Consider the following 25,308-nt stretch of genomic DNA (forward strand, 5'->3'; position numbering starts at 1 on the left):
TGGCTGGGGCTGATAGGAGTTGAAGTCTAAAACATTTGAAGGGCATCAGATTGTTTGTTCTGTACAGCAGATAAAGTATAGAAAAGAATTACCACTTTTTTGAAATATCCTTTCAAATTCTCTGGCTGAGTCCAGTTCCTTTATATGTTTTTCTCCCCAGTTCTGGAAAGCTGGCAGTTTTGGGGGTCCTAGGTACATTGATAATGTGACATGCTGCTCAGTAAGAATCAATAGCCTCTTGGATACCATCTACGTGTCCTTTAAGGAAGGAACAGTGCCTGCCTTAGGGACTTCGTGTTAACTGTGGGACTATTGATTGAATGATAGCCTCAAACAATGGGGCTCCTTTAATGTCCTTACTAACTCAGAACTTCTAAGTATTCCCAAGGAAGACACAAAGCCAATCTGATGCAAGTCTTGTGTGGAAAAGAGAACCTGGTAGCGTGGAATAAAGATAGTAACGTTTGTAGCATGGTGTCGTGGCATGTAATGGGCCCTTTCCCATCATTCTGTTCTCCTGTATTACAGATACTGAGGAAGTACCACTGAGAAAACTGCAAGCATCGCCTATTTATTGCCATTCAGTCCCAATGTACTGTTGTACGTGGCATCATATGCATTGGATTTTACCAGGCATTGCTAACTTGCTTTTTTCGCATCTTTTAATTCACACACAATGCCACATTCTGCATTTGCTCAGTGTGCAGAATTACAATGGTCCTGAGAGCACTCTACCCCATGCTTAAAATATCTGTCAGTGGGGAAAAAAGAATGTGTATGTTTGAGACACACTATTTTGTAATCATTTCTCTCCTAGACACTGACACAGGCATGCAAAGTCAAGTTGTTTACCTGCAACTGTGCATGGCCACTCAAAGAATGACAGTCACAGTTAAGCAACCTGGCTTTCTTCTTCATGGTCTCCGCACATCACACCTATGGACCACTAGTGAGCTCATCTTCAAGCTGGAGAGGGGAAGGTGCCCTAAGCGAAGAACTGCAGGAGGGACCACGCTACTTGACAGGTAGTCCTGCCTGGAGAGGACATCAGTAGTGCTTGATGAATGTCGGGGCCGTACACCATGTCGCTGTCCTGCAGAGGTGATACAAGGAGATGACAGCATGGAGGGCTGTCAAGGTGGCCGTTGCACTTGAGGAGGGTGCCCAGGGTCTGTCAGGGAGCTGTAGTCCTGCTATCTGATGGGTGAGTGTTATTATTTCCACCAACCAGCTAAGCACATCTCTCACAGCTCACTGGCTTGCTTTTCTCTGTAGCAGATGAAAAGTCTGGGTTCAACAAAAGGATTCAGTGAGGAAGCAATAGAAAGCAAGGGCTCTGCTACATCCAGGATGTGCAGGGTGGATTCCATTGGGTTGGGCAAGGCAGCAAAGAAAGCAGGCAAGACAGTGTTCCTCGAAGGTGCAGGTAGGCACAGACAACAGACATGTGCTTGGGGGATACTCTAGGGCCAGCAGAGAGTCTGAAGAGCAAGACAGAGACTGAAAGGCCAACTTGGAAGTGAAGTCAACATGGAAGAAAATGTAATCATGATTTATTGTAACATGGAAGTGGGCATCCTTCAAGTCTATAGACACAAACCAGTACCCTTGCTGGAGTATGAGGAGGATAGTTTGAAGGGAAAGCATCTGGAACTTCTTCAATGTGATGAATGTCTCTGAGGTCTAAGATTAGGTGGAACTTCCTGTCCTGTCTTGGTACTCTGAAGTACCAGGAATGGAATCTGTGCTGATGGTTGGATGCGACTACAGGTTGTATGGCCTCCTTTGAAAGGACAGTAGCTACTTGCATTGCCCTGACAGGGGATGGTGCCATAATCCTCACAGGAATTACGAGAATAAGATGCAGTGGTGGAAGAGTGATTGACTCCGCTGCAAGTGCTCGACTGTGCTCATTCCTGCAGCAATCGGGGTGGCTGCTATCCCTGCATCTGGGGTGGGTGGCAGATACCAGTCCTTGTCATATGCCCTCTCTCTCCCCCCAGCCTGATCTGTGGCACAGTGGGATAGACCCATAGGAGCAATGGTCCCAGTCAGAGGGGAGAGAACTGGACCAGCCCTGATGGTGAGATCAATCAGAGGAAGGGCATGATGCTGCGAGACAGAGGATCCCAGGATGGTGTGACAGTGAGGTGGAACAAACTAGTATAGAGGGGGAGTCAGAGCTCATCTTGGCTGCAACAAGGCAAGAAGAGATTGACAGATCTCAGAAGGGTTCTGAGGGGGCGTGCAAGGTGGTGAGTTGCTAATCTCACCTCCCAAAATCAAAGTGGTGGAGACCGGTTCCAGCGGTGGTGTGGGCCGAGCTGGTTCCCGGGCCCTCTGTGGTCGGGATGCCATCAGTGCCAGTGATACTTGCTGTGACCAAGGTCTTTTCTTGTGCTTCGTCTTTGCCAGCTCTCCCGTCTCCTTTGCCTTCTTGGCCATTTCCTTGGCCTTGTGGGCCTCAGCTGAACACCCTGGCAGGGAGGAGACTGACTGAGAGGTGGCAGGAGTCCCTGCAGCTGCCGATGGAGAATGCGACAAAGGGGAGGTCCAAGAGATAGACAGGAGCCCTGGCGCAAGAGGGCTAGCAGAGTCCACAGCCTGGAGAGTGCCGTTCCAAAGCACAGCCCTTAGCCTGCCCACTGTGTTTTACAGGCCTGCTGGGTGAAAGCCTGGCAAAGCAACCCAGCCTCAACGAGATGCCCTTTGTCACGGCAGCAAAGGCACAAAGAGGGCCATCCATGAAGGGAGCTTGCTTCCACAGCGCATGCATTTCCAAAACAGCACCTTGAGTGCTATCAGGAAAGAAAAGGCAAAGTTGGAGAGAGAAGAAAGCCAATGAGAAGTTTAGTTCGTTTGTTCGTTTGTGGGGGATAATCATGCTAAGAAGTGGGGCAGGGAATACGTAGGGGATTAGTAGTCTTTAGCAGAGTGTAGAAACAAGAAAAGCAACGTGATCCAAAGCCGCTGAGAAAGAAAGTCCTGAGGCACCCACAGTGGTGGTTGGAAAGAAATTGAAGAAGTGGGCAAGACCCCCTCTTAGATATACCAGGAGGGGAAGGAAGGGGAAGGCTTCCTACCAAGTTCAGCTAGGAAATCTTACTGACAGCAGGCCCCCTGCAGACACTGAGCCCATAAATGTGATGCACAGCGACCACAAAGAAGAACTAAGTCTTATGTTCAAAGCTTCTGGTCAGAGCTGTGCCTAGCAAGGACATTGTACCTGCTTTTACGGGTGTGATTATGTTGATTTGGCACTTCAAAGGGAGGAGGGGTAGGAAAATGGCCAGTAGTTATTAAAATATTTTTAAATCCTTAGCTGCTTGTTTCATTCTGCTGGTTTTACATTAGCACATTACATTACATTAACATCTACATGCCAACTGTGTATCAGAACCTACCCCGCACCCTTCTTTATCACAGAAGACGTGCAGCCCTGCCTTGCTGCTGAAGAAATGCTGGCGTGAGGTCAGGCTACACAAGGGGCTGCTTTGTACTGAGCCAGATCACAGAAGCATCAGGCCCGCCACCACCACCGCTCTGACAGCAGCTCTCCAAGGTCTCAGGCAAGGGTGTCCCAGCTCCTTTATCTGAACAGCCTTTAACTGGAAATACCAGGAGCTGAAGTTGAGCCCTTTTAAATGGAAGCATGGGATTGTCTACCAAGTTCTGGCCCTCCCCTCACTAGGAGTTACAGATCCCTGGTTAAACAATAGTTGCAAGATGGGGGCTGAAAGGAGACAATCGCAAATCCAACATGAGGATGCAGCATTATCAGAGAGGTGAACCTTCTTGCAAATGCCATTTTCCTGCATTTATTGAGAACTTTATTGCCCTCCCTCTTCAGCTCCACAATGGCTGAGCAACCACACAGGGACCTCCCATGAAGATGTGCAATGAGTACTGTGGTGTACACTACTGAAAAGGTGTTGGCAGGAGACTGGAAAGGGTGCTTTGACCATTCCTAGCTACGGGCACCTCTGAAGGAAAGTACCTGGAACCCACCAAGTCAGCAACACAGTCAATGAATTAAGCCAAGGTAGGCCCAAAAGCTTCTGACTGCAGCAGCAATCGCAAACCCAGGTTACCTCTGGATAGATGCCTTAGTGCGGAGCATTACCCCACAACCAGTTCATCAGAGTTTAACATCTAGGAAAAGCTTCTTTAGGTTGGCAGAAGGTTTTGAAGAATCTAAAAGTAGTGTGGACCTATGGAAAGCCATGAAGTACCAACAATGGATGGAACAAAAGGAGAAGCTGGCACCTGGGTCTGATGAAAGTTGGGAAGTATGGGCATTGTTGAACAGACGGAGTATGGGTACAAGAAGATCCAGAGTTGCTTTTCCTAGGGCTTCTGTCCTTTGTGATTGTGATGATATGCAGACAACAACACATATATGTACCTGCCCTTTGTTCCCCGATCAGTGCTCATTTCAGGATCTTATGGCAGCGTGACAGAATGCAATCAATGTTGCTAGTTTCTAGGCTAGATCTGTTTAACTTGTACATGTTTTAATTTATATTTTACATTGTCTTGTTTTATAATATGCCCCAATATAATAAGTTTTATAATATGCCTTATTTTAACTGCGATGCTTCTGACACAAATAAAGAAGGAAAGGCCCCCACATGCTCTTTTACATGCAAAAAACCTACCTTGGTTTTCCCCAGCTTCCATTCTCTCTGAGTGCTGTCATAAGTCTGCAGGAGGGCTGCACATGCGGCCTTTGCACTGTCCGGGTTGTTCCAATTCTTCAAGAGCATCTTGTATCTGAGAACACCAAGGAAAAGCTCTTGACTAGGAATAGGGACAAAGTAATTCTCCATCAAAACGCTGGGCAAAGTTTTCCTTACTGGTGGGATGCCATTCCTATCTCTGTTTCTGCTACTGAGTGTTGACAGGTTTCAAGTGCCCTTAAGCCAACAACTGGCTCCCCTTCATTATCTTTCCCAACTGTCTACAACTTAAGTATCTGGCATCTGGTGGCAGTACAGTAACTCTAGAGCATAAACCAGTGCCCCAAAAAGGGAATTTGACCAAAGTAGTTAACAGGTTAAACATACGTTTCTTAGGACTGTTTGCTTATTCTTTCCCTTCCAACCAACCATTTTACATGGTTGTAGAACTATAAGCCCCTTTAGGCAGGGAAGAAGAGCAAAGTGGCAGACTATGATCATTATAAAATTCCACAGGAGAAAAAGAGATGGCCTGCCTGGGCTCCCCTGGAACTTTGCCCAAAATTAACCTCTGGACTTTCTTCCTCCCCACAAGCGAGAAATCTAGCTCTGAAGTTTTACAGTCTAGTTATTTCCCACACCACCGCCACACTCAAAATACCAAGGCACTCAAAGTCACACTTGAATGTCCAACAAAATTCTGTCCTATGGAGTTGCACTGTCATTTTTACCTGAGGAGGAAGTCTTGGAAGAGCCGCCGTACAGGAAAGCCTGCTCTTCGAACCTTCACCGTCTCCAGCATGCCAGAATACCGCAATTGTTTCAGCACCACACCTGGACTGAAAAGATCTGGTGCCTAAGCAAAAGCAAGGAGTGTAGACAAGGCAAGGGTGAGGGACGGACTGGCACACAAATTGCGTTTGCCTGTGTTTTGTGAAGACCATCCACAGCATCCAGCTTACCTAGCCATGTGTGTACAACTGGATAAACATCTTTCTCTAAAGCTCGAGAGAGAGTTTTTAAATGCAGGATGCTTCTCTGAATGTGTTAGGAAAAAGGCACTCAGTGGGGCTGCAGGCTACAGAGAACACTAAAAATAAACCATACGTAATAAAAATCTGCTGGGAAATCCAAACCTTGTTTGAAAGGCCAGCACTTTTTGTCCTGTTGCTTTTGTGTTAGCCCTGGTCGAAGAAATCCAGGTCAGCCTCACAGAAGGTTTCTTTCTTACCATACCATCTGAGACTCTACTGTTCCTGCTTGCCTAACACTCTGTTTATGCTGCCTTGGTGGGATGCAAGTACACACTCTTGTGCTCCTAGGGTCCTGCTGAACCCCCCTCCCTTGCTCTGTTGGCATCCCCAGCTCTAGAGACTTACCTTTTCCAGATTGGGTTTGATGCAGCGGATGAATAGCGGGTTGCAAACGCTGAGTGTGGCCATCAGGGAATGTAAAGAGTCCTGGAAAAAGAAACCCAACAAGAGTCATTCCACGGGGAGAATGGATTCCAAGGGACCTTGTCCACTAACTATCTCATGCGTACAAACACCCCTGCTTGTCATACAAGCATTTTCTGGTGAGGTGAAGAAAAAGGAACCTCTGAGCATCAGCTTTCATGAAGCCCAGTACCACATACATACCAAATTTGCGGTGAAGCCATTCTGAAAGTGCGCTCACCTCTCTTCCCCTAGAAAAGCAATTTCTCTCTAGGCTGGGCTCAGTGAAAACCACTTCTGCCCATCTGTAGCAGAAGTCAGCAAGATGACTGGCTCATGCCTATGCTGTCTAGAAACTACTCTCCTTCCTATTTTTAAGGACATCTGCATGCACTTTCAGTAGGCTGCTGCTCCTACCCTGAACTGAGAGCTGACAGTTGGCCTGCGCCTCTGAGTTCCCATTTTCAACGTGTCTTCACTACTGCAGCTTGAAACTCTTTCAAAGAGGTCATAGATGAAATCCAGCCTGGGAGCAAAGAGAAGTGTGGTGTAGAAAGAGATGACATGGAACACCCAATTCCAGAGGCAGAGATGCATAAACTAGCATGTGTAACTGGGCAATACATTTGCTCCATCGCTTGGTACATTCACAGATAACAGAGAAATCCAGAGTCCTTCTGTGAAGTGCTCCATGCCACTGGATCAAATGGAATGGGCTATGCACCTGGCCCAGCAAGAGATACGTATGTGACTGACAATACGTGCCAAAGCCCCCACAGCTGTGAAAGAACTCTGGAGATCCAGCCCATACCATGCCCAAATTATATCAGGATTCAAGAACCTCTTTCAGACCAAAGACAAACCTCCATTTTAGGAGATGTTCTCAGGGGAACACGTTTTAGAATGGGTAAAAACTGCCCAAAAGTCAAGAAGCTACCAAAGATTATGTTTTGCAGGGGAAAGAAAAGGGGCTGTGGGAAAGGGGACACGGTAATTCAGAAAATCCTGAGGGACAATTAGATTTGGCCCCCAGGTCTGGGGTTTCACACCTCTGAGCTAGAGCTCTATCTCAATTCCCAATCTTTATATTCAAATGTCTGAGTATCCCAAAGAAACAGCTCCGCACCATTTCAGGCATTCTCTTTACCCCACTCTTTGCCCACTGAAATGGCCATGGATTGCTTACCTGCTGTCCTTGAGCATATTTAAAATATCATCTCGAAAAGTGTCCCTGTTCTTCTCCAGAAAGCCCCTCACATCATAGAGAACCTGTGAACAACACGTTGTAACACGAACATGCAGAAGTGCCACGGTGTTCCACAGTTGTACTCAACAAGGAAGAATAACCAATGTCATACAAAGCTAAAACTCCCAGATAATGTTGCAGCTCTCCAAAAGAAACAAGCAAAAAGATCTAGCTCAGAGGAAATCTGTACAGTCCTAGCCTGCTGTGTAACAGGGACAAGACCATGTAGTGGTTAGAGTGCTGGACCCAGGTTTAAATCCACACTCCACCATGAAGCTCACTAGACAACTTCAGACCAATTGCTCACTCTCAATCTGGTCTACCTCACAGGCTTGTTATGAGGATAAAAGTGGGGGAAGAAACGTGTGTCACTGCCAACAGTTGCCCAGAATACAGAGCGAGGGCATAAAAAGGCACAGGGTGAAGGCTGAGCTCAATGCATGATGAACACAGCGACTAAAATATGAACTATGATTCTAAAAAAGCCTACTACCTGCTGGACTCAAGCAAGATGATATCCCAAACCCAAAGCAGCTGCTCAGAGTTTCAGAACTTGTTAAAGGCTAACTTCCAGTCCCATGTCCATTCCTGACAGATAATATCCCTCTTCTTTGTAGGCCAAGTCCTGACCACTCAGTGGCTTCTAGGCCCTGAACCCATCTGGCTGCCTAGTCAACTCCATAGCGGAAATACACCAACCTCTCCAGCATAATGTTGGATCCCAAACTGGAAGTCTGTCACTCGTGGTTTCATGTAATATTGGTTGTTCTGAAAGGAAAGTGAAAGAACCTCAATTTCTAGTACAGTCACTAGAAGAAATACTCTAACAGCCCCATATTTACCAGGAACGTAGCAGCTGCTGGCCCTTAACAGTCAAACAGTGCAGAGCAGAAATGGGCCAAAGTCGCACATTCTGAAATGGTTTGTCCTCCTTCAATTAAATGTCCAGTGCAAAGTGCCCATGACCATAAGCATTGTAACCACAGCGGTCCAGCCAAGAGTGGTTTGGTGGAACCAATGGGGAGGAAATAACTGCAAAGATCGGTCAGTGCTAAACCTCAGATATTCTGATGAGTCAGAATGATCTCTCTCGAAGATTCCCTGCCCCACATTCAGGCATTCCAGCAATGTCACAAGCCACTGGATAAACTTTCCTCCTGAATTCTCAGAACAGTTAAAATGCATGTTCTTTACAGAGTACAAATCACGTCTGTTAGTTTTACAGGCATTATCCAGTAAACTGAACAAGGAAATATATTATAGTCTGAAATATTAATCCAATTTTAACTTCCATTCACTGAACCTAAGAAAGTATTTATCCATTTGAGACTTGGGGTCATCTGCTTAAGAGGAATAAGCAGTTATGTAACCCTGTCTGCTTTGTTTTGAAGACAGCAAGTTCAGCTTCACAGTTTGATAGCCTTTTTTGTAAATATCAGATGATAAAAAGGGAACTTTCCAAGGCAACCAAAGAAGCTCCAACTGTTGAAGTTCAAATAACTGCTTGTGTCTGGAGAATAGAGGATGTCTCTATTTCTCCCTGGGCAGCCTTCTTAAAAAAAAATCAACACAGGCTTGAATGTGCAAGCAGTCCTTTTATCATATGATCATCAGAAAATCAACCATGTTGTTTTTAGGTGAGAGCAAATTAAAAGATAGAGCTAGGGATGCTGCAGCTGTGGCTCAGCACAGGACTGCTCATCACTTTAATCTGCAGTTTGGTATTTCTATCCCCCTTGATGAGGTCTTCTCCCTTCAAAAGGTGCTGGAATCCAAATCGTATAGAACTGATCACAGTGCTTTGCTATGAGACCTTTGTCTATCTCCTAAATGAAACCTTATCTTTTTACCTCATTGCCTGAGAAAGCCTGTCTGGACAATTTACTCCTGATTTTAGAAGGATATTTAAGCTGCAGAAGTGTTTGAGTCATTGGCAGGCAACTGGTGTTTATTTAGTTCTGTTTCTGGTTTGTTCATTTTGTAATTTTATTGGGGTTTCTATTGTTTTTTTTAAGAGAGCCTAAAATGTAAATATTTATGAATGGAATGGTGTGTATGCATGCTGGCTTACCCCATGCTGGCTGTGGAGTTTTTCCAAGAGCGTGCTATCGGTGCCTTTGGGGAATCTGCTTTCTTCGTTAACTAGTGCCAACAAGCCAAGTTTCTACAGCAGAAAAGAGAGAGAGAGTTGGCTGACAGTAACATTAAGAGTGTCATGGTGGGATGCAAAGCACACGCAGGGGGTAGACACCTACAGCAGTGCAAGGGGACTAAAGTACATGGGGGGGGGGGTGCTTCGAGGAATCATCTGCTTAGACTTAGACCAGCACTTCTGAAATGCAAGCAGTACCTGTGTGCAAAGGTAGCAAGAAAAGCAGAGCCCAACGCCAGCATAAAGCACCTCTGTTCCAGCACATCCACAGTTTGGCTCCATTCACCATGCTGGATGAGACCAAAGGCCTCCCCAGTCTGGCATTCTCGCTGTACAGTGGCCAACCAGATGCCCAGGGGAAGGCTAGAAACAGGACATGCCTGTAAGACCACCCTCTGGCCTGTGCTTCCTGCAACTAGCATGGCACAAGACAGGCATCGTGACTAATAGCCAGCGATACTCTTATGCTCTATGGATCTGTTTAATCTGCTTTTAAAGCCATGCAAGCTGCTGACCGTTGCTCTATTTTCTGGTCGTGAATTCCCTAGTTTAACCATGCTGATCCAACAATAGAGGCAACCAAGGCAATCATGCGGGGTACCGCAATTCAAGGGGGTGCTCCCTCAGCTGCACAAATGACTTGGGAAGAGAGAAATTGCACACACTGTTCTCTGCCCTTTTGGAGGAAGTTCACCAGGGTAACTTAGTGGTTTGAAATGTTTACACTTAAAATACTTCCAGTTTGGTATCTGTATTTCTCTTATTGCTCTAGCGGTTCTCTTAACATTTCTGCTACTATTTTTTCATTTTTTAAAATGCAGTTTTGGTAAAGACTTTTTTTAAAGTAAGAAAAAGAACCGAGAGCTTGTGATCTCCATCAGCTGCCTGGGACATAGTCACTTATAAAGGGGGAGGAAATAATGATACACTAAAAATAAAAATGAATTTATAATATCCCTGTATTGCACAGGCCCTGCTAGATAAATGGTAAGGAGGTTATTAAGGTTCAGCAGGTAGTAAACTGTCCCAGTATTCAAAAGCCAGGAAAAATTCTTAGAGTCATGTCAAAGCCTGATGGCCTTCAGCTTGTTAGGAGAGCGTCAGAGATAATTGCCTAGAAGCTGCTTTCCCCAGTCGTTCTGTAGATAAGAGCTGCTTTTGCTGTGAGAATAAAACATCTGCCTTAATAACACAGTTTTGCTCTGCTGCCCCATGACAAGCGAGGGTTAGGGCCTAGGTATATTCTCATAGTTTCAGTGACAGTGGGACAGGGAACCCGTATCCATGGAAAAGGTATTGTCTTTGCTCTCAGTTTGGAGATAGGAACTGAACCGTTGCTCACCCAGGAAGTGCACAGCACCTCTCTTGGCCTGCACAGGGAACCAGTGTGGCCTCAGGGAAGGGTAGTACAAGCTTTCTTTGGCTTGTTTATATTCTGCATCTGTATTTCATCACTGCATTGAATAAACTGCCTATCATCCTTGGCACAGGTTGTTTCTTTTGTTCCCCAATCTAAAGTGATGTGGCCTTGGCTAGATCAACCCTCTAGAGTTAAAACCGGTCCCAGACAATTCATGAGTGCAATTTTGTTATGCTGTTCACCATACAATATGAGTGGTGCGGGAACATGATTTTCATGTAGCTAGAACAGAAAAAAATGGGCCAGCCATGACTTCTGTTGAGTCCTCCCTCCCTCCTTTTCTCAAACTATTCCTCCTCTTATGCACATGGCTCACACTGACCTGAAATCTACTGTTGCTACAGCAGTGGTAGAAGCTGTGGCAAGAGTATCCCTTAAACCATTCACTGTATCTACGAATGAGTAATTAAGTCGTTTTCTAAGAAAGAGACTGGCAGAGTGCTAGCTGCAAAATGAAACACAGAACAGGTCCTGATATCAGAGGCCAAGCACCAGAGGATGCAGAGGAAGACGAATCCTGCCCGTCCTCCCTGCTTCCTGTCTCACCTCACCCAGAGATGCCCACCTTCTCAATAAGATCCAAGCACTCTGCATTATCCATCCAATCAATGGCTTCCCAGCTTATCCCCTCTCTGCCAAAAAAAGAAGAAAAACAAGTTAAGCATTCATCTATAGAGAAGAAATCGAAAGTTGTGTTGCACGTTGGAGTGGGAGAGAGAAAAAAGACCAAGAAGAGGAGAATCTCATCCTGGACTTTAAGAAAAGAGAGAGAGTGAGAAGAGAGAGATCAGTCCTAGCACTGGACAAACTGAGGGAGCTGTTTTGGAAGCAAATGCTGGAAGCTGGGGTGTGGGATGTGGAAGCAAATTCTGGGAGGATAGAGCTTACACCCCTCTAGGAAGGCACCCTCAGGTGCAGTGGAGGAGGCTGTCCTACTTCCGGTGGCGAGGGAAGAGTAAACTGCAAGTCTGGTACAGCTTCTGTGCATGGCATTTGTTTCTCATCACAGGCAGCAATATTATCTTGGCTCAGCCTTGCAGCCTTTCCCGAGATTTCTTAATACAGCTGCTTCCACATGGAAGGCAAATGATGAAATGGCTTTCCTACTGCTGGCTGGTTTTCATCCTTCATCTGAGAGTGAAGGTTCTCCTGGCTGCCAGGAACCACTAAGGATGATCAATAAGACCTGTGCCTGCTGAATGGCCCTTTCCTCTACCTGTTGTACTCAAGTTGCTCCAAGGAGAATATGTGCTTGTTGAAGTATTCCTGGAGCTTCTCGTTTGCATAGTTAATGTTAAACTGCTCAAAGCGATTCACCTGTGCAGATGACAAGAGAAACCAATATTAATATCCTTGCTCTTGAGTGCTTTCCCGAAGGAGCATTAAGAAGAGGATATGTATGCGGGAAGCATGAAAGACATGTCGTCAGCTTGCTCCTGTTGGCCCATGCCCAAGATTAGTCAAGTGGTGTACAGGTTGTGTCAGAACCTCGCAAACCACAGAAAACAAGGTTGTGCGTTTGAGATGCAGCACAGCACAGAGGGGGAAATACTCAGCTCAGTGTGCCTGTATGAGGGAACCCATGCCCATGTCCTATGGAGAGACATCTAGGAAACTTGGGGCCTTTTGGATGTTTTGGACTGCAACTCCCATAGCCCTTTGCCACTGGCCATGCTGGCTGGGGTCGGGGGGCAGGCACTGTAGTCTCAAATGTCCAGAGGTTACTACCTTGCCTGCCCCTGTACGATACATTCCTGTTTCAATGGGGAACCGAACTGCCCTTCCTGGGTCACTCATTCTGCACTTTCAAATGCTGGAATCCATTCTGACTTGCTGGCCTTCCCCTCACGGCCCCAGGCATCAGTCCAGTTTGTTTTCCACGTGCACTAAAACCATTTTTGGTTCACGTTGTGCCCCAACCCCCACAAAGCCTTGATTTTCTGACCTGGAAGTTCTCAAAACCGAAGATATCCAGGATCCCCACAGACTTAAAGTTTTCTTTCCCTTTTATCTTGGAGTTAATCCTGCTAATAATCCATGAGAAGCACTGCGAATAAAGAGCCATGGCGAGCGAGTCTCTGGAGTCAGCAGCCTAGGAGTAAACAGAGAGGACAATATTTATTTATTTATTTATTTATGTATTTATTAAAACATTTCTATGCCGCCCCTTGCCGAAGCCTGCTTGGTCAGGCCCCCTTGCCAGCAAGGATGGGAATCTGTTCTCTCACACTGCTTCTGGCATACAGAGCCTCAGGCCTGGAGGCCAAATCTGCCCTTCCAGGGTTTCTTGGGGGACCAGGCCCTTCCTCTGGCCCCACCCCCTTGTGCTGACCACCAATCATTCGGTGGTTCCCCAGCTTTTGTGTAGCGCCCCCACCCTACCCTTCTGCTTGAGACCCCACCCACCAGTGGAATGCAGCCCCCCAGCACCTCTCTGAAATGGGACTTGGCCTTCAGGCGGCAAAAGGTCAGCATCCCCGCTCTGCTTGCTAGGGAACAGCATCGGATGAAACACATTTGTGGTTGACCCTCTTTCCTTGGAGGACTAACACTTATAAGGAATGAATGGTGGAAACCCTACTTGAAGCCACAGGACTTGAACTGGGCATGAAACAGCCACTTGCAAACAAGCCCCCCAGCTCCAGCTGTAGCTGAGCCCCATCAGGCCTGGCTCTTACAAACGCAGACAAGGTCGCAGAGAACTGCCTTCCCTTTTATAGACCCAGATGGGCATTAAGGGCATCTGGGGAGATATTTGCTTGTGGAACCACGCCAGGTAATGATTGCATGACAATGAGCCAGAAGCCAGATTTTCAGTTATAGTGCCTGTACTTTGGAACAACTCCCTCGGTACCATACATGACTGGAATGGTATATTACGTGTTTTAGACACCTCCCAAAATGAACTGTTTGCTTGGGCTTTCCCCTACTCTTGATTCTGGGTTAAGGAGAGAGGGAGATAGAGAGAGAGAGAGATTGTCTAGTGCTTTATGGTTTTATTGTTCTTTTATTACTGTACACAGCTTAGAGACAGTGCTTTATGATATGCAGTCTAGAAATTATGTTAAGCAGGGTAAAAAAAATGGTCTAGACAGTACCAGTTCAAACTGCAGGTGAGGAACTGACATGATTGAAGCTTCTCTCTCTATTTTTTTAAATCCCTGCATTTAGAGAACTAGGTGTCAGAAGGGAAGGCCTAGCCTTGATTATTCCATCTTGCTAGTTTTCCATTAATATAACTCTTCCTTCTTTTTCAACTGTCCATTGACATTCAGCTGTCCAATCCTCACTGGCCACCTGAAATGGTATAGTTGAGACAACTTCCTCGGCTGCTATTTATGAGGGCTAGGCCCTAGTTGTCCAAACTCTCCCATGGCTTGAAGAGGGTGCCCAAGAAACGCCATTCCTTTCCTTCAATAGCTGGCTCCAAACTTCAGAGCGCTGCCGAGGAAACCATAAATCAGGAGGCAGGAGAGCCACCAGAGCTCTCCTTTGGCGGCTCAATAACCCCAGTGTCCACTGGGAAGTCTGAGGCCCAAACTACACACTGCAAGGAATGCATGTCCTCAGTAGCATTTAGTCAAAGAATGAAGCCATTGCTCTGAGAGTTCCTCTGCCCCCACTCCACTTTATTGGCTGCAGTTTGCAGGAAGTCTCGGGCACACTGATGTCACCTCACAAGTCCTTAATGAAGCATGGCTGAAGAGACATGACGGTGCAGGTCGCTGGCAGCAGCGACACATTCCTTCTAACTTGCAGCTTGTGCCTGAGCCAGCCCCGTTCAGTGCAGCACAGCCAAGGAAAGGCAGAAGCCAGCAGCCAGACTGCATCATCACTCAGCATCTCTGCACCATCTTTCAGGCACGAGCGCCTGACTCACCACGCCCAGCCCTGGGACAAAAGAAGGGGTGGGGAATGGGGGGAACACAGACAGATGTGTTCTGACAAAGGCTCCATTGACTGCCCCTTAGCTCCTTCTGCTCAGCACACTGAAAATGTCAGCGTTTGGATGGTAATGAGCTTTGCAGACAATGCAAGCTGAATGGTCTCTCTACACCCTCTCATGCCCAGAACAGCATCTGGCAACAGCTGGCTGCCATCCCTAGAGAGCTGGAATGGGGGAAAGTGGCATTTGCAATCAGAAAGTCTAACCAGCAAGGAATGGCTTCTCTTAAAACAATAATCAAGCGCCTGTTAAGTTGAATAAAGTTCAGAGATATTCCACTCATCTGCTTATGTATCATGCATGCACTGAAGTCGGCGCATCTTTAGAGACTCCCCTGCCACTTAAAATGATTAAAAGTTAAGTACTGCAAGAATAAGGACATAGGACCACCTAGGGTCAAATCAAAAAACCATCTAATCCAGCACTCTAACAATGGCTAGGCAGATGCCCACAGAAAGCACACAAACCCAGAGTAAAAGAAGACAGCCATCCTTGAATGTTTCTCATGGATACTCAATGGCCAGAAGTATACTGTCCTTGGGAACAGAAGTCTGCTTTTAACTCTTATGGCTTAAAGCCACTGATATGCCTGCTTAGCATTAATCTGTCAAACATACTTACAGTGATTAATTCTGTAAATAAATTATGCATTGTATGAAGCTGTTTGCGTGCTTTCCATATGAAAGTGGTTTCCATATTTTGCCCAGAACTAGAAGTGAGGGAGAATAGAGGACTTTGCCTTTTAGTCTCAGGGCAGAAAAGCTAAGTCTGGTTAGGAGCCTTGGTTCTATTGCATGGCCCAGGCAAGTGCCCTGAGCTCCTGATCAAATATAATGTGCTCACTTTTTTTGGCTTAGATTCATGTGCAAAATTGCCTTTCTTCATATACTTCCTAAGGCTTTGGACCTCACAAGTACTAGAGCTGCAACACACTGTTCCATGTCAAATGTTCTCCTGCCTGCTCCAAGAGCCATTCCTCCCCACTAACCAACAGCAAACAATGGAGCAAAACAGGCTTGTGCTGCTTTGGAGGAAGTTTAATGGACCCTGAAGTCTAATGAAGTTTTACAGGCCCCTTTCGACTCCACCATTCTGTGACGCTTTGAAAGTACACACTATATCCACTGTAGCATCACAACATACCAGCAAGGAGATTCCTCCAGCTTAAAAGAGGCCCTGTGCTCTGGCGGATGTGCACTAGCTTATCATCCTCAGGATGAGGACAGTAGAGCTTTCTCTACTGCCAGGCATCTCCAGTCCACATTATGTAGCATCTGCACCAATGGATCTGTTTACAAGTCCGACCTACATCCACTCTCCCCTCCATGCAAATGGCTTAGCTTTGTCAGAGTTTACTCAAATCACGAGGAGTTACTGCACACCCCCTGGGAACAGGGACGGTATCAAATCAGAGGTGGCCCTCAGTGCCATATCCCGTTGACACCCATGCATGTGCTGCCACCTAGAGACAGGCTTCTTCCTAGCCAGGAGCTGCGGCCATGCCGAGTGCAACACAACTGACCGCCACTCACCTGTTCCACAGTGAGGGGAGAGCTGATTTCTTCCCCCCGTAGAAACATGGATCTCTGGGTGAGCACTTCAGACAACTGGAAGGTGTCCAAGCCAAGCAGCTCACTGACGTTATTCAACACTGGGAGAGAGAACAATAGAGAACGAGGGATACGGTCGGTGGTCATGGATTCTGCTTCTGAAGGTGAGATTGATTTGAAGGGGGCAGAATGGCTCGTTCCCTCTGAGGAAGCCACTGCTGAAGAGCATCACAGACTGTCCTGGCATAGGGCAGCTGCTTTGATGGCTGAGAAGACCTGGTGCTAAGACTCCTGCAACTATGATATACCAACATTGGAAAATCTGGTGCTAGCAAGCCAAACGCTTAAAGGTGTGATTCCTCCCTCCCCATGTCTCAGCCAAAGCACTTTGAGGGCAGCAAAAAAGTTTCAATGGACTAATCTACCAAATAAGTAAAAGTAAGGACAATGTTGGGTGGCGCAATGGTTTAAACTGCTGAGCTCCTTGGCTGGTTGATCGAAAGGGTGACAGTTCAAATTCACATGACGGGGTGAGCTCCCATGCCTTGTCCCAGCTCCTGCCAACCTTGCAGTTCAAAAGCATACAAATGCAAGTAGATAAAAAGGTACCGCTTCAGTGGGAAGGTAACAGCGTTCCATGCACCTCGGTGCTTAGTCATGCCGGCCACATGGCCACAGAAACTGTCTGCGGACAAACGCTGGCTCCCTCGGCTAGGAAGCAGATGAGCACCACCCCCAAGAGTCAGACATGACTGGACTTTAATGTCATGGGGAAACCTTTACCTTTAAGGACAATGTTAGTTATGTGTACCAATATGGCAGATAGGCGACAAGTGTTGGTAGGCTACTAAAGGAAGGCTTTGCAGTACTGTATTTCTGTGTGTATACAAGTGTTATACACACACGCGCACACACACACACAATGTGTCCTCACAATATATAATTCCTGCCATTCACTATGCAGAGTATGGCCATCTAAGAAATGGCAGACAAAAGACTGCCTGCTTTTTCACTGTCTCACTCAGTTTTTATAAAAGCTAGATGCAATTTAGATGCAGACATATATAAATTCTCTTCCATGCTTAGTCTGATCAATAGATGATGTTTACCCATTTTGACAACTTTAACTGTTTTGCCTTTTTAAAGTGTTTAATAGCATACTGGCTATATGTTCAGGATGATATTTTGCAGGTATGATAGATCATGGAGATGCCTGTTTTATGAACGTTAGATTGTTTATAAAAAGCACTGTATTTACATACATATTTTAAATGCCTGGATCCAGACGACAGGCGCTGCGCAGGCGCAGTACCCATTCGCAGTACCCACTCGCAGAGACCACGAAGAAGAACCACCGTTTACTACAGAAATGGACTCAAACAGTGCTTGCCAATGGCTGCTTTTTAAACTGGGGATACCAACTGGGATAATGTAGGGTTCAGTCCTGGGCCCAGTGCTCTTCCACATTTTTATTAATGATTTGGATAAGGAGGGGCAGGAAATGCTCATCAATTGTGCAGATAAAATAAACTGGGTAGGATAGCTAATACCCTGAGTGCTAGTAACAGAGTTCAAAGCGATCATGATAAAATGGAGCACTGGGGTAAAAACAACAGAATGAAATTTAGCAGGGGCCAGTGCAAAGGTCTGTACCTAGTAAAAGAAACCAAATACATAGTTATAAGATCAGGGATATTTGGCTCAATAATATTATAAGTGAGAAAAATTCAGAGTTGTTGTAGATCACAAGCTGAATACAGGTCAACAATGTGATGAAGCTGCAAAAAATGTTATTTTGAGCCATATTAATAGACATATCATTTTCACATCATGTGAAGTACTATTTCCCCTCTACTCAGCACTGGTCAGGCCTCATTTTGAGAACTGTGGCAAGTTCTGGGCACCACAGTTTAAGAAAGACACAGGGAAAGTGAAAAGTGTTGAGAGGTGAACAACCAAGATGATCAGGGGACTGGAAACAGATCCCTATGAAGGGCTTGAAAAAACTGGGCATGTTTAGCCTTGAGGAGAGAAGACTGAGGTGAGACAGGATTGTACCCTTCAAGTACATGAAAGGTTGTCACAGAGAGGAAGGCCAGGATCTTTTCTTGATCATCCCAGGTTGCAGGACATGGAATAATGGGCTCCAGTGGAAGCCAGATTCCAGACGAGCATCAGGAGGAACTTCCTGACTTTGAGAGCAATATGACAATAGAACCAATTGCTGAGGGAGGTCATGGGGTTCTGCCACACTGGAGGAACTCAAAACAGGGACCAGAACCTGTTTCTCTCGTGCCTGCTGGACTTCTTCCCCATGCTTGCTCCTGGCCAGGAAGTGAGCCCAGATGAGATCAACCCCACAGATATTCAGGAACGCTGGAAGCTTCTTTGCACAAAGTATGTAATTCTTTGTGCAAAGCACACAAAGACTGCAAGTGTGTGTAAACAGAACTCCACGTGCACAGCAGGGACATGGGCACTGTGTGCACAAGGCAGAATCATGGACTCCTTGGATTCACCTCCTGCTGGACTTCCACGTGAACACTCAGCACAAAACAGACTTAGGCAGAGAAAAAGCAGGCTGGAGTCTGCACAGCCCAGCCAATGCTATATGATGAATTCTTACCCCCGAAACCAGACTCCTCACACTTTGCTAATCCAAGATGAAGCTGGACAACTGTTAGGGATGGCTTAACCTGGAGTCTTGGACTGAGCAGGGGACAGGGCTGGACCTAATGGCCTTACTGGCCCCTTTTACTATTCTATGATTCTGTGAGGAGGAAGAAGCAGGTTTCATTTGGGAACACCCTTCACAGGAGGGTAGCATTTACCTGCATTTGTTGCGATCTGAGCTCCACCTGCAGTCATGAACTCAATGTTTCCAAGTTGCAGAATTCCAGACAGAAGCTTGAAGATGTCTCTGATCTCTTCAGAGCTGAATCCCATCACTTCAAGAGCAGTCTACTCAAAAGGCATTTGAATTAAGTTATCTGTTCCACCACCATCAATTATGCCCAGAAGAGACATCAAATGTTATGTTTCCAGATGGAGGGTTCCTATCACTACCAATTCCGGAACATTGTGCAGCTATTCTATCTTCCCCCCATTAATGGACCCATTCGGACATAAGACAAGACTGAAAAAGTGGTGGAAAAACAGAGGCATGTTAGAAATGGAAAATGACAACAGCTGGAATTCCCTGTAAAATGTCTGTGACTGAGGCAGGGCAACTGCACAGTACAAGTTTCATTTGGAGCACCAGAGCCCTCTTATCTTTGTCCCACCTGGAAATTCAAAGGCCAGTGGACACAATGCCTTCTTCTCACACACAGGCTTCTGCAGGACTTTACTTTTTAAGGCTAGAACCCTAAATGCACTTACTGGGGAGCAGCCCTAATGAAGTCAGTGGAAGGTATGCCTGAGTAAATAGGCCTAGGATTGCACTATGCAGCTCTCATCAGTCCTAGTGCAGTCCTTTGAAATGGAATATTGATGCTCATGCTTCCTAGGTTCCTTTCACAGCTTTCAGTTTTTTCCATAATGAGCAAAGAGCCAAGAATACCCAGTGCTCAGGTTAATGAGGGACATCTTGATTCAGCTGCCTCTGCAATGTGGAAACACCACGGGCAGCCTTCCCAGCTATTCCGTTTGCTTGGTTTCATGGGCTCTCAGCCAAACAGCAACTGGTTCAGTAGCAGAGCTACCACACGGCTTGCTTCTTGAATAGCTTGATAATCTTCACCCAGTGGACTGCCACAATGCAGCCAGTGAAGGTGACTCCTTGTTTGAAAGAAGCAGTGACCAGAAAGGAAGAAATGAGGTTCCTACGAGACTCTTTTTCCTAGAGATTGAAAACTGTTCCTGGCAGCTTGAACAGCACTGAGAAGTCTATCGGGTAGCAGCAGACACAGTAAGCCAATTAACATTCAATGTGCTAATGAAGCTACTATGTAAATATCAACATCTCACCTTTCTTCCTTCAGCTAACATTTTGGAGAAACAGGATATTGTTTGCACATCTTGCGACCTCACTTCTTTACTCATTCTGTGTTCCTTACTCTCCCTTTTGCCTGAAGAGAAACCATACTCTAGCTGCCACCAATGTACTGAGTTACATGCAGGTAAGAGGACCATGGTCAGAACCAACCTCCCTTACAGCTTATATCCTGGTGGCCTCCTGGCCTGAACCCTTCTGTATCTGCAAGAGAAGTTCCAAGGCCACCTATTTGTACTTCCAGCCTTCATTTTAAATCAATCCTCTTCCATTCCCTCTCTAGAGTGTTTTTCTTGGTTCTTATCCTGTTGTCTGCCTTTGACTTTATCTCCTAGACAGCACTTTGAGTACTTTATAAATTATTAACACTACTACATCCCCTCATACCAGCTCCATAATTCCACCTTGCAATTCAGCATCCATATTTACCTATTCACTTAAAATATTTCTTGGCCACTTTTCAGGACAGAAGCCATCCCTAGTCAGCATATAGTTTGTATAGACAAAATCATTCCCAAAGCTTCCTGAGGATGGAGCACACATGGTGGTGCAGAACCTCAAGAAACAATGAGACGGATGCCACTGGGAAGACAATGAGAAGCAGCTTCAAACTCCATTATTTTTGTCTAAATAGTATTGGAGGGAGCAGTCCCGTGGGTTCTAGGCAGCATCTGAGGGACCACAGGATATTTCAGATTTCCAGTTCTGAGTCTGGGGACAGCAATCTAACCACAGAGCTTGAAATTGAAGCTCTGACACTTCTCTGACTCACAGCCAGTGCAGCAAGAACCCACCAGCTGCTGTTCCAAGTCAGGAAAGTGACTCAGAGATTTTTAAGAAGCCCCTCCAGCAAAAATGTAGGGCAGAAAAACAGGAAGGTGAAGAGTGCTTCTGCGATTTCTCCTACCCTGCATAGAAAGAGTGCAAGTCTCCCAGTTCAGGGGCTTGTGAGCATTGCAACAGGACTATACCCTAACCAACATCAAATAAGCTCACAATTAGCAGGCACCACATTCAAGTGGACGTTTTGCTTGCTGGTGAGCATTTTGTTTTCTCCCAATTCATGTCTTGGAAAGCAATTCAACCTGAATCCAGCAAAGGATCAGGCACATCCTCTTTTGCAACCAAGGAAAAAGTCCACCTAAGGTGGGTAACTTGTGGTCCTTCAGATGATGGACTATAATTCCCAAGGTACCTCACCACCAGCTGTGCTGACTAGGGCTGCTGGAAGCACCAGTCCAGCCACATCTGTGGGGCCACATGCTCCCCATCCCTGACTTCAAGCTTTGCCTGGAGTCAAGGAGAAAACTCACCATGACCTTGCTGAACATCTCGTTATCATCGAGGTTTTCATTGGTTATGCAGCCAGACTGGTTTAGGTAACGATAGCTCTTGGGCTCCAGCAGGGCCAGGGCTTCTGTTGGGAGGCAGCTCCCAGGAGGAGAATCAAAGAAATTGGAGGCCAAGGCAGGGGGGAAGCAAAAGAAAAGTAGACAAAGGAGAAAGAAATGAGTCACGGACACTCAGGAAGCAGGCAGCCAGCTTCCTCCCACCCCCGCACTCGCCTACTTTTTTGGTGTTGCCCATACAGCACTTCAACACCATTGGCTCAAACCTGAAGCAAGAAAAGCAGGGACAATCAGCTGTGGAAGAAGCCCTGCATGGCTACCACTAGCCCAGTAACTGCCTTGGGTGCAGTGCAAAGATGGGTTGAAACAAGGAATAAAGGAATGGATGGCAGGGCATTTCCCTGCACTAATGAACATCTCACAGGGATTCTGCCCACTGGAGAGACACATGCAAATACATGCTATTAGGACTGGATATATATATATATTTTTTTATGAAAAGCAAAGTTGGCAGCCCACAATTTTTGAATGGTAGGAAAGGAGGATAATTAATCCCTAACCCTATCCCTCTCTCAAGATTTTTAATTTAAAACAGTCTAGCTCAGAATAGTTCTAAAATTTTGGGAATAGCGGTACCAAATCCCCTAGACATTCAATGGCAGAGGGCTTCCAAACTTATTGGCATGTTAGGAAATACAGCTGCAATTAAGCAAAATTAGTTACTTTTCTATTTGGGTACAAGAAACCCCCTTCTCCAATCTAAGAATGGTTCCAGTGAGTGACAGGGAAGCCCTGTCACATCCTTCTGTTATCTGTTGTGCATTTCAAGCATGGGTTTATTCCTGTGTGCCACTGTAAATCTACCTCTTCATATATGAGACGGGCACTTCTGTGTGAAGGGAGAACTGACAGATGTCTGCAGTTCAGCTACATATGCCTTGGCTGCATATCATGAGGGAGGCTGTTATCATATGCCTCAGCCACTTGAAGTTAAAATGTGAGAGCTAGCATGGTACAGAGGTTGGAGTGTTGGACTAGGACTTGAGAGGTCTGGTTTCTAATCTCCACCCAGCCATTCAAACCCTCTGGGTGTCTTTGGGTAAGTCACTGACTGTCAGCCTAACCTACTTCCCAGAGTTCCTGTGCCAATAAAATGAAGAGAATAAGGACTATGTACATTGCCTTGAGCTTTGTGGATAAAAAGGTTAAAAAACAAAACAGAACACATCCCTTTCAAGCGATTCAAATCTTGAAGCAGCTGAAGGACTTCATTTCCTTTCAGCAGAACTAAGACAAGTTCAGCTTGGAATAAACCCCACACTGTCTGAAGCTACTAAAGAGTATTGCAAGTGGACACAACGGACTACCACAGTTTCATTAACTGGAACTTGAGTGACAGCATTTTTGGTCCATTTCTTCTGTGCCCCCACACAGGTTTCATTAAGCTCCTAAGGCAGTGTTATTTACTACATGATAAATATTGGTCTTCTATAACAATAAAAGAGAATATATCCATCTGTCCTGCCATAGCTCCAAGGCTGTGAAATCCAGATACCTAAGCTTGGCTTGAATGCTACGCGGACCATAGGTATGCATGTCAGAGTTATTTGGGTTTTAAAAATCATTAATTGTAATTACTTTAAATGCATATATGTTGTTGAAGCCTGAAGTTGCATTTTCAGTCACCAAGGGGAGTCTTACCTAACCAGTGCATTGCTTTGCTGCCCACACAGTTGAAAGCCAGGGGAGACGAGAAGGCCATGGGAGAGAAGTACACATCTGCCCTCCTCGCCCCTGCTGTGCAGAAGCCCCCTCTCACAGGGACAGAGCAGGGTGCTTCCTTAGGGGTTTTGGGTGTACACCACGGTACAGGCCAAGCCTCAGGTTGCCAGTGGCCCTGACTTCACTTGGACGGAGTGTCCAGCTTCAATAATGTGTACAGGCTTGTTTGTTCCCTCAACATGAGATCTAGGAGAGCGTGCCCTGGGCGTGTGAGCTGTGCTGTCTCCAGTGCTGGGGTTTTCTGCTTTTCTCTGCTAGTTTGTTTTTTAACAAACACTTACCTTAATACTCTTTTAAAACTCAGCACATTTAACATAGGATTTCTGGGTCATGAGCCTTGAGGCATATTCACCAACTGTTCCAACAAAGCATTCTTGTTTCTAATGTAAGGCTCTTTGTTTTTTCGATGAACTTATGACTATGGTTAATGTGGCATATAACATGGAATTAGCCATTTCTAATCTGAATGATGAGCCCTAGAAATGTGCCTATTTGAAGCAGCACTGTGAAGAGGAGACAGGGCACCCTCACTGGAGCCCTAATGAACTCAGAACAGCAGGATGGGAGCAAATGCACCCTAGCAAGCATGGCAAAGGAAGGGCTGTGGCTCAGTGGCAGAGCACGTGCTTTGCATGCAGAAGGTCTCCTGGCATCCGCAGGTACAGTTAAAGAGTCCTGCTTGAAATCCTAGAAAGCTGCTGCCAGTCAGTGTTCACAGTACTGGGTTAGATGGACCAAGGGCCTGAAGGCAGCTTCCTTGGTTCCTATGAGTGACGGCTTCTAGTTCCATTCCTGACAGGAAGAAGAGAATTCTGGGAAGGCTTCCAGGATTTCTGGATAGGGAGCTAGGGAATCAGGAGCAAAGCAGGGAGACTTCAGGTAGTTTAGAGTCCAGAAAGGTTGGACGGGTGCAAGGCAGGGAGCAGAGGAGCTGTGCTTTGACCAGCCTTCACAGAAAGCTTCCTTGTAGGAATTGGCCAACGCTGATTAATGCAGAAACTAGACAATCACTCCTGTGGACAATACAAGTATCATCTCGCTTCCTTCTTCCTGCAAGAAGGATGAGGGATGCCGGGAGAGGAAGCAGCATTGCCCAGGTTCATGTGAGCTCATGATTTAAATGCGGCTTTTGAAAGCGGCCCTATATCCCTGCTCTCTTCCCATAAAGCTATTGTAGCAAACTGGAATTCTGGGCTCAGCTTCCTATTACTTGAGAGGACTCTTTGAGGAAGGAGATGGGCTGTGGCCCTCAAGGTGATGCTGAGCAACAACTTCCATCATTCCCAACTATTGCCCATGGTGGCTGGGGTGATGGGAGTGGAGAGTCCTGATCATCTGGATGGACCACGGTTTCCCTGCCATTGGCATAGCTCTTTATCCCTAGAATTCTGACTGTCTCCTTGACTTCTGGGAAATGAGCCATCTCTGCTTGAGATACCCCCTTCGGTGTAAGAGAGATATTCCCACGGGATCAAAGAGAGGAGCGCCAAGAAATCCCATTACCTTTTTGTTCCCCACTGACACCAGCTAGCAAGGCATAGAAGATATGATAATTACGTTCTCCCGGGTTCTGGTGAACAACTCTATTCTGCAACAAAGAAGAATGGAAGGCAGATGACACCAAACAGCAAATGATAAAGCAACCAACTTTCACATTGCGTTGCATTTGTGTGCTGTGACCTGAAGGAAGAAAAGCACCTTTGCTTAGCACCACGGCCATCATTCTGGCAACATAAACAAATAAAGGAGTGTGT

At 46.1% G+C, this 25,308-nt stretch overlaps 1 protein-coding gene across 1 annotated transcript in view; it reads right to left on the reverse strand.

Annotated features, from left to right (window-relative positions):
• Window positions 1–25,308, reverse strand: part of LOC123027527 (unconventional myosin-X-like) — a 77,270-nt gene that overhangs the window by 37,911 nt on the left and 14,051 nt on the right. Inside the window, exons 8-21 of the mRNA XM_044438462.1 lie at window positions 25,058–25,142; window positions 21,737–21,840; window positions 19,261–19,390; window positions 16,412–16,530; window positions 12,879–13,025; window positions 12,150–12,250; window positions 11,499–11,565; window positions 9,433–9,525; window positions 8,061–8,129; window positions 7,302–7,384; window positions 6,533–6,641; window positions 6,059–6,139; window positions 5,411–5,535; window positions 4,659–4,773 (exon numbers count right to left, since the gene is read on the reverse strand). Of these exons, the coding sequence (XP_044294397.1) occupies window positions 4,659–4,773; window positions 5,411–5,535; window positions 6,059–6,139; window positions 6,533–6,641; window positions 7,302–7,384; window positions 8,061–8,129; window positions 9,433–9,525; window positions 11,499–11,565; window positions 12,150–12,250; window positions 12,879–13,025; window positions 16,412–16,530; window positions 19,261–19,390; window positions 21,737–21,840; window positions 25,058–25,142 (1,428 nt within the window). The remainder of the gene's footprint in view (window positions 1–4,658; window positions 4,774–5,410; window positions 5,536–6,058; window positions 6,140–6,532; window positions 6,642–7,301; window positions 7,385–8,060; window positions 8,130–9,432; window positions 9,526–11,498; window positions 11,566–12,149; window positions 12,251–12,878; window positions 13,026–16,411; window positions 16,531–19,260; window positions 19,391–21,736; window positions 21,841–25,057; window positions 25,143–25,308) is intronic.

This window comes from Varanus komodoensis, unplaced genomic scaffold (genome assembly GCF_004798865.1).
Source record: "Varanus komodoensis strain SLA01 unplaced genomic scaffold, ASM479886v1 scaffold32, whole genome shotgun sequence".
In the NCBI taxonomy this organism is placed as follows: Eukaryota; Metazoa; Chordata; class Lepidosauria; order Squamata; family Varanidae; genus Varanus; species Varanus komodoensis.